The sequence below is a fragment of the Phocoena phocoena genome, chromosome X (assembly GCF_963924675.1).
Source record: "Phocoena phocoena chromosome X, mPhoPho1.1, whole genome shotgun sequence".
NCBI lineage: Eukaryota > Metazoa > Chordata > Mammalia > Artiodactyla > Phocoenidae > Phocoena > Phocoena phocoena.
The window spans coordinates 17,871,823-17,884,729 of record NC_089240.1 but is presented as its reverse complement, the minus strand read 5'-3'; the positions used below and the strand labels follow the sequence as shown (position 1 = coordinate 17,884,729).

Below are 12,907 nucleotides of genomic sequence, written 5' to 3'. Positions count from 1 at the left end.
CATTTTTCATATTGTCCATTTAAACTATATAAATACCTTCAAATTGTATCCCACAATATGGTACGGCACAAATCTTCCTCTGAATCACGAGTGATGACTCACTATAGTGATAATATTCTACTCATCCAATTTAAACATCATCGGGAGACTGTGATTATTATAAAATAAAATTTTCAGCTTTGGAAAGGGATCACTGAAATCTCACGTTAAATCCTCTGATGGCTCAGGTCTTTTCCTTGTGTCCCCGATTCTAACATCTCTAAGGTAACTGAGCACACCTGGAAGGTATTAATGTACCTCTGAAAACACTATGGTTTTAAAGACTATGAGAAAAGAACGTCTATACCTTAAAAACTACATCTGATGTTAAAGGTTTTATTTGAAACAATTTACATTTTAACAACTCTTGGCAAGCGTACCTTAATTTAGTTGTCCCTCTATCTGGTAAGTGACCCAGCTTTCATAGAGCTATATAAAGTCTTGAATGAAACCAATGACATAAAGACAGCCCCCATGTTGAAGATTAAAACGGTGCGTTACACATTATGTAGTTATCTCTAAAATTCACTAATGCAAATATCACAGTTTGCTTTGTCTTCCAGGGGGAAAATACTCATTGAAATATGAATGATTACATCAAGTATAAAACCTAGCCATTTATTTTATTCACTCTTGGGAATAAGCACAGACTCAAATGGATCACAATATCCCATTATTCTAGCACAGAATATTCACACAAGTCCTTATTCAGTTTAAACACGTTTTTATTATAATTCCCAATACAAGTACCAAAATATTGTTTTATGTTAGCAACTCTGAGTCATCTAAACAAATGCTCCAGAGAAAATGTATTCTGGATTTTGGGAGGCAAGAAGTTGCATACAAACTTGTAAATTTCTTGACCATGTAAAGAATGTTAGATCTAATTTGGAAAATTATTGGGCATAATTTTTCCTGGGTAAGCTTTTCTTAAGTAGTAAATTATGTGAAAAGAGCTTAAGCAAGAGAAACACTTGTATTCAAAATTCTCGCACTCAGTTTTTTCACAGCTTTTTCTAGAATCCAAAGTTATAAATACAAAAGATTTGAGTCTTCTTTTTTAAGCATGTAACCTTCCCTTTCCTATCAGACTACAAAGAAAACAAACATTTTTTCCAAGCATATATTTGATCAGGAAGCTATATCTATATAAGTTAAAAATAGATATATGGGCCTAAAAGTAAGTATGTAGTTACCCAATGTACAACTAATATAGACTTTAGAGTCACACTACAAAATGGCTTTTTCCAATTAATCATCAAAATTTGCACATTGTACTGAAACTACCACTAGTGTATTTATTGCTGTCCACTCTTATTGGCATAGTTGATACTGCAACACTAAAACTGGACTTGCAATTTTTTCAATTTACAGTAAGCATTTTTAGGAAATTAACTAAAGAAATAGGAAGCTAAAGAACAAAGAAACTAAAAATAATTTTTCATCTTAGGTGATTATTTGTAGTCAGTGTTAACATTTTGAAAGCATTTGGTTGAAAAACACAAATGTGATTTAGATCCTTTAATTAATTTGCTTAAACACTGGTGAACAAAAATGTAATGTGACAATTGCTTGCAGCTATTTACTAATTTGAGCATGTAAAACATATAATTGTTTCTGCCTCCCAGTCAGCACGTTACATTTTTAGTTAAAACTTATTTTCTTCTCGTGTCATATCTAATATTATTTGTCTTCCTCTTCAAAACATGCTTTTAAAACAAAACTCTCAGAAACATATAAACTTTGCTACCAATGTTTTTTCAGTCACCCCAACCTATAACTTTGATATTAAAATAAATTTTATTATTGCTTACGTTTTTTATTTTTACAGAATGACTTTAACCATTCATATCTATATGTATTTGAAATGTAACAATCAATTAATGTTCTTCAGTCATTACACCAGTTGAAAGACAAAATTGACTCCTATAACTATTTGCTTTCCATTTCTTTTTCTGCTCAAATTTATTTAATTTAAATATCCTGTAAAAATGGCATCAAGGTAATGCTAAGCAATAAAATTTAAAGTGAAAAGCACAAAAACCACACAAGAAACTATCACATCGATTTAAGAGACTTATGGATTAGAACAGTTTAGGAGCAATTCTAATGATACAGCTTTATATCATTTTATACTCAAAATGTGTTTAATGAAACCTGTATCAGTATATCGAATTCCAGCATTGATTTTAGTGATTAGTTTTGAGATGCATTCTCACCAAAAAAAAAAGCTGGGCTCCTAAATGTTTTTAAAATTTGTTGATTCCCAGTGATGATTTCAATCAACATTCTTGCCAGTGTCCAGCTAATTCTCCCAATACATCTCTTGTAAGAAGAAGATGACACCACCCGTGCAAGCTGGTGACCTATGCGCACTAAATTTAAAACCACAAACATCAAAAAATATACACTGAGGTCTATCCATAATTCCCCAGGATTTGCGTCATCGAATTGGAAGAACTTGACCATAAGCAATCACCATGCTTACCAAAATCCAGGACATTAGTAGAGGGTGCTACTAAGGACGTGTTTTAAAAACAGTTCTCAGAAAGCAAGGAATTGCTAGTTTGCTTTCTTAGAATAAAGATTCTACCTCAGGTAAAACATCTCTACTATATATGAATGGGTGCCGATGACAAGAGAATTCAAGTCCAGATTAAATCTGCTTGTAGTATTTGACTAAAGTAGCTTTAAGTCTTTCAGTTCTATTGCAAAATGTCTGAGAAGTCAGGAATTTAACAAAAGAGCTGCCAAATTTCATGAAATGTACTAATGAAATTGCTCTGTGAGCATGAAGTTGAATTGTATGCTTTTGCTTATTTGGCTATAATTCCATGAATGATTTTCAAAAGAAAATCCAAATTAAAATTTATCATTGCAGTTAATTAATAATAGAAGCTACTATCTGCTCTAGAACTTCCATTAAAACATGTGACGTTCCTCAAAAATCTTCTGCCTTAGGGTAGATAAGGTTATGTTTTAGTTGTATAGGTACAAATTATTTCCTTATTAGTTTAAAAAATAATTATTCCTTTGTTAGAATGAAGTTGTTCTTTTTTTTAGAGGCATGTATTAGCATCTACCTCCCCATTATACAAACTTTGCCATATTTTATCTGAAAATGCTAAGGCTGGTATTGTATAAGATAAAATAGACATATTGAGATTAAATAAATGCCACAGATTGTTTCTTTTTGTAAACTCTATTTTAAATAATTCTTAGTAGACTATTGGTATAGCCTATGAAAAAAGGAATAACCTAATGTCCAATTCCTCAGGTTCGGACACTGAAAATTTATATTTAGGTGAGTTAATGGGCATTTTAGCTCCAACGTACCCATACACATACCAGAAGCAGGAATACAGTCAGAATGGTACTTATGTCTGCACAGAGGACTGTTGCTACATTAAGCACTTATGTTTCACATCCCAGGTCCTTTCTTAGCCACTAGGAAAAATATGTGGCCTCAGGCAAAGTCACAAAGAATCCAGAACTGCCTGCAAGACCTTCTCATCCCACTATTTCTTTGATTTTTCCCCTTCTGGAAGCGAACCCTCAAGTTTTGTCCATCTTTGGTTGTATACATCCTCTAAAAATTCTGACCACATAGTTTCCATTATGCTTCTGGTTTCTTTTTGCATTTTAGCACAAGCCAAAGCCTTAAGATCAAAAACGAACTCTGTAATGGTACAATTTCAGGTCTTCGAAATAGATTCCAGGGAGATTTGGTGCTGGTGGTGTGGTATGTTAGAGTACTTATCTAGTGCCCTTACTCCTAAGACTTTGTTTTACCACCACTTGAAAGTATTTAATCAAAACTAATACTCTTCCTTCTGCTCTGTAAAAAGTCAATTTTCAAAGAAGTTGAAAGCAGGGTCCTCCCCTGCCCCCACTAATAGTATTTTTATCTATAAGGCATTGAACTTGGACAATACATTTTAGGTGAACTAAATTCAGTTGAAATAACAAATTTACAAAAACGTCAATACATCATATAAGCACTTATGTCAACGCTGATTTTCTTTTTTTCTGATTTCAGCATTCCGAAAAAGTAAATTTACAAATATACTCAGAGTAACTGAATAGGCAATGAGGAATAAATATAAGTAGTGATCTGACGAGGCACATTTCTTGGCATTTAGGAATGAAACTAGAAACAGTGCCTTAAACATCTATTATAATTATAATTAAGGAATGATGTAGAGTAATTTAAAAAATTAAAGTCTTTGTTCTCTAGTTTTGAATACACACACCAAATGTATGTGTAGCAAAAAAAAAAAAATGCAGGTCTTTCAATTATTTCAGCATTTCCTATAAAAGTGATTCTTAACTAGATATTGTCATTACCTTAATTCTCCAGTTTGTGCTTGTGGAAAGGAAACTAAAAGAGGACCAAATCACCAATTTATTTTCTAGAGATATTCCCTCAAATAGAGTTCACGGATCAACAAGAAACTAGTGTCTTTTTGGTGTTCACCATGAAACAGAAGGTACTAGAGAGAAGTTGTTAAATTTAACCACACATATAGAGAAGGAAACCTAATGGCTGAAAGGGGTCTCTTCTTCAGGGTTCCCACCTCTCGGACTCTGAAGAAGGATCTTTGGGGAAGACATGTCAATAGAAAACTACAGAGTGGAACAACAAAGCAACTTATAATGCAGCGAGAAAATAAAATGATGTGATGGGAAGGTCTGATCTGCTAATCTACGAATTAATGAGCCAAACACTGATCTCTCAACTTTAATGATCACCAAAAATCTTTGATAATAAACATATACTGCATTTCAAATGCCTTTGGACATATTAATATAGTTTTAAAATATAGTTTTACGTATATTTGAAAAATAGAAAGATTCACATTAAAAATTTAAAGACCTTAATGTTAGTATATTTTATATGTTTTTATGTTACTTAAGCATAATGCAACTTTGAGGCCAAGAAGTAGGAAAGTATTAAACAATGAGAAATCATTATAATCTATAAGGCCATTCATATGTAATGAAGAATTTAGGATTTTAGGGAAAAAAATCTAAGAATGGTGTAAGTTACTAATATAGAACAACAATTTACATAGCAGTGATAACAATGGCATTTTCATTTATTGCTTTTCTTTTTAATCTGAACAACAGGCAATGTTCTATTTCAATGGGCAATTTTAATTTTTAAAAATTAACCTTCTATGGAAGGTGATGGTCTTCTATTTTAAAAGTGCAGGTCTTGTGAAGAACAAGAATTTCTTCTATGATATGTTTGAAGATTATAGCCTGACTGAAATGGAAGAAAATGTATTACTTCCTTGTCTTTATCAATCAGAATAATATTTTTATAACTTCCTAGATACCTCTGGTTCTTAATGAATGTAATTTACTGACATCCAGAGTAATTCTGGAGTGACGTTTCACATTGAAGAAAAATGCAGAAATTCTAACGCATCAATTTCCCTATTTTTGCCTCCGTACATGGTAGAAAAGAGAAAAATGATCAGTCAGGAAGAATGTAATAGGTACATTTTAATTACTATCAAAAGTTTCTTTACCTACTGTTTATAAACAACTATGTTTTATCTCATGACCTGTTTTTAAAAAATTCTATAAACTATCATCTAGTTTCCTCAAGGATTATATGTGGGTAAAACTTTTAAATAGAAGATTGTATCACAAAGTGAAACCTCTCACTTTCATTTCTATCCACATTTTGGCTTCAAAGAACTTGTGGTTTTTGGGAATTATGCTTTAAATGTTTACAAATTAAGGCAGAGTTCTCTATCATTTGGGTTTTAATTATAGTAACTTTGAGATTTCATCACAATTAAGCCTATTAGGATAAGCTGTGAAGAGATCATTTCATAAACAAAATTTCAAAAGCATACAAGATTAATCCATATGCTGCTGAGATGAGGCACAATAAAGAAGCATTACTGAGATAATCTATGGCTAAAATGATGGTGTATGACTTATGATTAAGCTTCATTACCTGCAGAGCAAGGGGCTTCCATCTCATATTTTTCAGTAAAGCTGGTGCTGAGGTAAGCATGCTCTGAGGTCGCTTTTTCAAAGTTAAGATAACACCACTCGGGTCCTCTCGTAGTGCATTCACCAAATTTTTCAACTGCCACCCCACCTGGTAACCAGCAAAATCATTACAATAAAATTGAGGTACAGTATTCAAAGATTTAATGTTCTCCCCCTTTAATAAGATTAGTAAGAAAAAAAAAGAAAATCACATAATTGGTGTACCATCCTATCAATTTTCAGGAGATATAAACTCAAGAAAGAAATTTTATTTTTGAGTTGATTAACCATGTTATTGCATTTAGAGTCCATATCATTATGAGATAACATAATGGACATTTACCAGTCTAAGCAGAGACTAAAATGGTGTCCTACCAATGGAGTAATTTAGAATTTAAAGAAATTATGTCATCATTAATGCTGCACAAGGTCTAGATCCAAGCTTTGTTCACAAGTAACAATTTAAAAATCCACATGCCTGAAACAAGGATTTGGCAATGTCCTGAGCTTAAGAACTACACCACATGCTTTCTCATCACCATCTTTTAGAGATAAGTGTCCCTAAGTTAGACTGACATTATACTACCAGTAGCTGGTAGTGATACACCAAGGAAACATTCTGAGCGGGGAAGACAGCATCAATAAAATAAACCTTTAACCACGATATAAAGATAGAATAAGAAACGACAAGGTAATGCTACTCTAATGCAGCAGCTATTGGAAATGTGTTCCAAAAGACCCTATAAACTTAAAATATAATGTGCTAAATTTAAAGAAGCCATTTTATTTGAATATCACCTCAAAACATATTGTATAATTAAACAGAAGTACTTGATAAATGTCCTGAAACCTGGCTCTACTGTTATCCATGTTAAATTACTTATCATCCTTTTAAATTTTTGAACACAGAATAATTTTTGTTACTTTGCTTTTAAGACATGCTGGTTATGCAGTTATCTGAAATCCTAGAAGTATGCTTTAAAGAAACACATTAAAAATATCTATTATTCCAAGGTTTAAAAAATACACTTCACATTTAAAAGAGAGAATAACCTTTTATTCCAACACTAATGGATTAGAATTTTCCAGGGTGTTTTATACAAATACATTGGGTCAAAATTTATCCTGGATTGCAAGCAGGACTTAGCAAATGGTCTGGACAGTGATCTAGTTTCTTCCTAGGTACCTAAACGAAAGGGAATGGGTGCCTTTGCCTATTATTCATCATGTTTTTGCCTGGAAAGTAAGGCTCAAACTGTAAAGAATGAGCACTTGCATCAAAAGAAGCACAGATCCCAGAGACTATGATGAAGAGGTACTCTGGACCACAGCCACTGTAGGATAATGGGAGACTTTAGTTTATATGAGTGACCATTCATTTAAATTATAACCTCTACTATAGCTGAACTGAGTGATGGTGAAGAGAAAGAGTTAGGACAAAAAAGAAGCAAGACATTATAATACTTAAAACCTCAGGGGTCTCAGATATGAATCAAAATGATCATTATGATACTTGCCTACCACGAATAAGAGGCTGCCAGTTTTTTGAAAAACCACATTAATGTGGATCAGCTACAGTAATGGAACAGGTCAAATGTCTCCCATTCTATATAAGTGGAGATTATTATGTCCCCAAAGGTACATTACTTTGATTCTGATTCTTCTGATAGCTACGTGGTGTCCCTACAGCCATTTCTATGAGCCAAGCGTCAAAGCAAAGTTAGATCAAATCCAAGTATTCATTTTGCTCGCCAAAAAAAATATGCGAGCAGATTTCTGAGTTCCAGGTTTGGAGGGAGAAAACACAGTGTTTATACAAAGAGTATAACCACTTTTTATCATTTACTTTATTTACTCAAATAATTGCTAACTATACTAAAGCACTCAATATGATGACTGTACCCCTCTTTCAGCCTATCTACTCTTGACAACGAATTACACATTGATTTCTACCCACCAATTTCTTTCCATTTTCTTGTATGACATAATCATTGTGACTAGTTGAAAATTTTAGGGCTAGATGGTGTTTTCCAGTGTAACGTTCAGTGTAATTTGATTCATCCTGCTTTTTCACAGTTTCGCTATGCTCTTTTTGAATACACAATTCCAAAAACCAGAATTGTTTCTCCACGAGAAAGTGAAATTGTTTTTTGATGAGAAAGTAATAATTTGGTTACTCTTAAATTTTATAGCTGAATGTTACTTAATGGCAGAAAATTATATAACTTTACTACTTTTTCATCAGCCTTCCCACACTCACTAACATAAGGTTAGCAATATCTTTTAAAAAGTGACCCATATGAAGTATTTAACTTTGACTCCCAAATTCTACTTTCACTGCCAAAAGAAAATGACTGGATAAGAGCACAGAGATAAATGTGCAACATGTGTGTTGCAGTACTGTTTAAACCAATGAAAAACTGTACATTATGTAAATTCCCATTAGCATGGGGTATAAAAATTGTGTAGAAAAAAGTTTAAAAATAGCTAATGTACTTCAATTCTACTTTTGTAAAAAATTTTATATAAATATAGAAAACACAGAAAGCTATACACCACCATTAACAATGGTTACATTAAAGGGGAGTACAGACTACAATAAATATTTTCTTCTTTATTCTTTTATTTCCTGAACTTTTGGCAATAAACATGTTATTTTTATAAACAATAAAATCAATAAAATAAATGGACCTACTGTATGAATAGTAATATTCCAGTCAGAAAATCGTGAATTTTATGAAGTATCTAGTTAGGACTGTTTGTCATGGATGGAAAATTCCCACAAAAAAGAACAAAACCAGAAAGATAACACTATTTAAAACAGTAAAAGGTGGTGATGGGGAAATGACATCTGCTCTGTGCATTATACTTTTATATAATTATCAAAAGAAAAACAAAATTATTATTCAACTGTGCACAGTTAAGTCAAGAACTACATTATCTGTTGTTTTTTTTATTCAATGAACGATTTCAGTAGATACCTCACTTAAGTGTTAACTCAGGTTCATGTGGAAATTATTGAATAGGAATGAAGCTGGCTGAGTAATTCCGAGCCTATGTGTAACATTTTCCTTAATAACAGGTAGGTTTTAGCTATATCAGTCCCATCCCAGTACTTGTATACATATAAACAGCAACCAGACAACATGCCTCTCATGCAAATAATCCTTTTTTCCTTAGTCCTTTCTCAAGCTCCCTGACTTGGATCATTTCTTCATTACTTTCTATCTTTTCTACTGCATATTATTCTTAACAACTGTCCCCATTTATTGGGTTGTACCACGTTTTATTCAAGGGCAAATATGGAATGGTCTTAGAGCTCCAGGAAAAATAATTCTCAGCTCTGGTTCTGTGATACTTTCACATATCTTCGAACGTATAATGAAGTGTAATGAACTATTGAAATAAATTTATTTCTCTTTAACTGTTATTGAGATATTTATGGTTGACAGATTATAGGGGGACATGAGTAGATGGTATGATGAAATGAGGCAGGTATACAGGTTACAACTTCAAGAAATTTGGGAGCCCCGTGTTCGGAGCTAAATGTAACAGTACATACACGTCAAAATAGGTAAAATATATCAATGCGTGTTAATCATTTTTCAAGATTAGTTTTCCATTTCATCGTTTGACTTTCTGGCTATGATTTTAAAGTATTAAGTGTGATAGACCTGAATTAAAAGCCATGTGAAGATACAACAGTAATATGAAAAATGATTGTAAAGTATTCTTTACATTGGGTGCAATGAAAGTCTTTCTGTACAAGGAGATACAGGGAGCTTTGAAAGAAGGAAGAAGGGAGGCTAATGGGATCCTAACATAGGAAGGAATTAAATAAGGTACAAAACTTTAAGAGATAATGGGTTTGGGATACATATGAAGAAAAACATTTTAATAATCAAAGACATTCAAAAAGGAATTGGCTGACTTGTGGAAAAGTGAACTCAACACCAAAAGAGACATTTAAATATTCTTGCACAGGCTAAAGGATTAGATTAGACTTCCAAAACCACAATACATTACAACTCTAATACGCAGAATGGGTAGGAAAGTGCAAATAGATGACAACAGATGAGCTTTAGTAAAAGGATGTGGTCCTGGCACATCTCTGATTACTTGTCCTCCATCTTTTCTTCCTCCTTACAACCAATAAATGCAGGTATTTCCTCTAGGCTAAGTGTTCTACCCCTAATATTTCATGCTGTCTTCTTACAATAATTTCTTCTCTTCCCAGAGCTTCCACTAACAACTTGCTGCATGAATCCCAAATCTTTCTAACCATCCCTGCTCCCTATCAAGAACTCGTGACATATTTCCAACAGTTCAGTTCATCCATACTAATAGCTACTGAATAATCAAGCACCAGTAATTCACTAAGCTAGATTCTTCCTACCTATATTACATTCCTTTTACTTATATTTTCATTCTTATGACAGCCCTAGGAAGTAAACAATTAAACCCATTTTACATGTGAAGAAACTGAAGCAAAAAGAGATTAAGTTTTCTTGGCCAAGATTACAAACATAGTAGTAGTGGTAGTTCAAACGAATGCAACACTTTAAAAACCAAACTTAGCTCCCTGTTCTCATTCAACAGCAATAACAGAAAGTTCCCTATCATCCTCTCAAGTTTTGAGTATGGAGTCACCTTTGACAGTTCCCCCTCTTTTTAATCCACATGTATCCTAAAGAATAGATTCTAGCAATTAATACTTCCTCTCACTGCCTTACTTCTGGCTTGGATACCTGACTGTTAGACTTAAAACAGAGTCCTACCGGCTCTTTCTACTCTGATCTTTTGCAGCTCCAAAATACTGCTACAGTATAGAAGTGTTCTTCCCCTCAAAACCTTTGAAAAGCTCTCCAAAGGCCTAACTAAAGAATCAATTCCTCAAATAGGTCCTTTGCCAATATGGCCATAGCTGTCTCATATTATTTTTCTTTAATGTGGTTCTGAAACTTCAGAATGTGTTAGAATCTCCTGGAAACCCCAGAGTTTTTGATCCAGTAGGTCTGAGGTGGGGCCCTAGAATTTACATTTTTTTTCCACAAGTTCCCAAATGATGCTGATGCTACAGGTCTGGGAACCACATTTTAAGAACAGCTATACTAGACAACGACTGTCTTGAAGGCAGTGACTTGCTCATGTCTAGAATATTTTATTATGTTTTTAAGATTATTATAACTTATAGAATCACTAAGTATTTATTGTGTGCCATGTACTATGGATAGAATGGTACTTGCAGTGCAACCTGTGACTCATTAAAAAGCATAATGGGGCTTCCCTGGTGGTGCAGTGGTTGAGAGTCCGCCTGCCGATGCAGGGGACACGGGTTTGTGCCCCGGTCCCAGAAGATCCCACGTGCTGCAGAGCGGCTGGGCCCGTGAGCCATGGCCGCTGAGCCTGCGCGTCCGGAGCCTGTGCTCCGCAACGGGAGAGGCCACAATGGTGAGAGGCCCGCGTATCACAAAAAAAAAAAAAAAGAAAAAAAAAGCATAATGAACAGGCAAGAGATGAGCGGGTCAATGAACATTTACAATAAATTAAGAGAAGTACGTCAATAGAATGGATACAGGGTGAAATGGAAGCCTCCCAAAGGGGCATCTAACCCATTCTTGAGGGTTCAGGGAAGGTTTCCTATTAGTCTAAGCTGAATTTCTTAGGAATTGGACACGTGAAGGTGATCTGGAGGTTGAGGGAGTGAAGAAAGCCGTGAGACAAGGTAAAACCAGTTTGAGCAACTTTCGGTAGTTCAGTATGGGTGGAAGAGTTGGTGAAGTTAGTATTATGTTCCCCTCGAACACTGTGCTTTTCTCCCTAGCTATATCCTTGCAAAAGCGTTCTTCCTTCTACTTGCAATTTTTCTCCCACCTATAAAATCTTACGTATCCATAATGGCACTTATTAAATGCAGTACCATCATAAAGCCTCTTACAGCTAGAACCTTATTTTCCTCATGTGATCTCATGGTACACTGTTTGTACCTCTCCAGTGGCATTTTTTTCATGCACTGCCTCTTATTAAAGTTACCTATTTTTCCTTACCCCCCCCCTCCAACTACCCTCACAAAACTTTTTGAGGGCTTTTTTTTTTTAGGATAAAAACTGAGTCTTATTTGTCTGGATATACCTGCAATCAATGCCTTACAAATGGCAGAGACTTAATCAGTATTTGTTGATAATTCAACTAGTGAAACGATATGGTGACATGAGAATGTAAATGTTTCAGAGACAATAAAGTGCCTTAAAACTCCAAAGGGAGTTCAGTTTTGTATGTAAAACCAAGATGTTTTAAATTTTTCTCTAAATGTAATATACTTGATACTAAAGCTATAATAGACATTGTTTCCCTCAAATTACCAAATAAACTTTCTTATAAATGAACATTTGAAAAAAAAACAGTATTTATATCCTGGATACTTCAGACCTAAAGTCATAGTGATTTATGACAAGGAATATAACCGTGGATATAGTTGCTATTTGTCATAGAAAGATTCTGCTTTATTATTATATAAACACGGTTAGGAAAGTTTTCTTCTAGAAAAATATTTTGTAGTGGTTGTACATAGTCCAAGTTTCTCTTTCTCAATATTTTAACAGAATATTTCATTCACATTAAGTTCATGGATTGGAATGAACCTTTAAAAACCCACTTATACATCTTACACAAAATATGCCTTATTATTAAAGATGACCTGCTTTTCACATACGCCGAACTACTAATATTATCTTCCTGATTATCCAGGTAGCAAAAGTCAATGTCCCTAAACAATGGCAAGTCTTACTAGTTAAATGTAATCCCCAACCTGGACATTGAAATGCATTTTATATACAACACAAATAGGATTAAAATT

At 33.8% G+C, this 12,907-nt stretch overlaps 1 protein-coding gene across 4 annotated transcripts in view; it reads right to left on the bottom strand.

The window, feature by feature from the left end:
• CNKSR2 (connector enhancer of kinase suppressor of Ras 2) overlaps positions 1-12,907 on the bottom strand; it is a 258,302-nt gene that overhangs the window by 112,156 nt on the left and 133,239 nt on the right. For 2 of the 4 annotated variants that reach the window (XM_065900458.1, XM_065900459.1), the window contains exon 9: positions 6,014-6,160. The exons of the other annotated variants lie outside the window; for them this stretch is intronic. In XM_065900458.1, the coding sequence (XP_065756530.1) occupies positions 6,014-6,160 (147 nt within the window). The remainder of the gene's footprint in view (positions 1-6,013; positions 6,161-12,907) is intronic. 4 annotated transcript variants of the gene reach the window in all.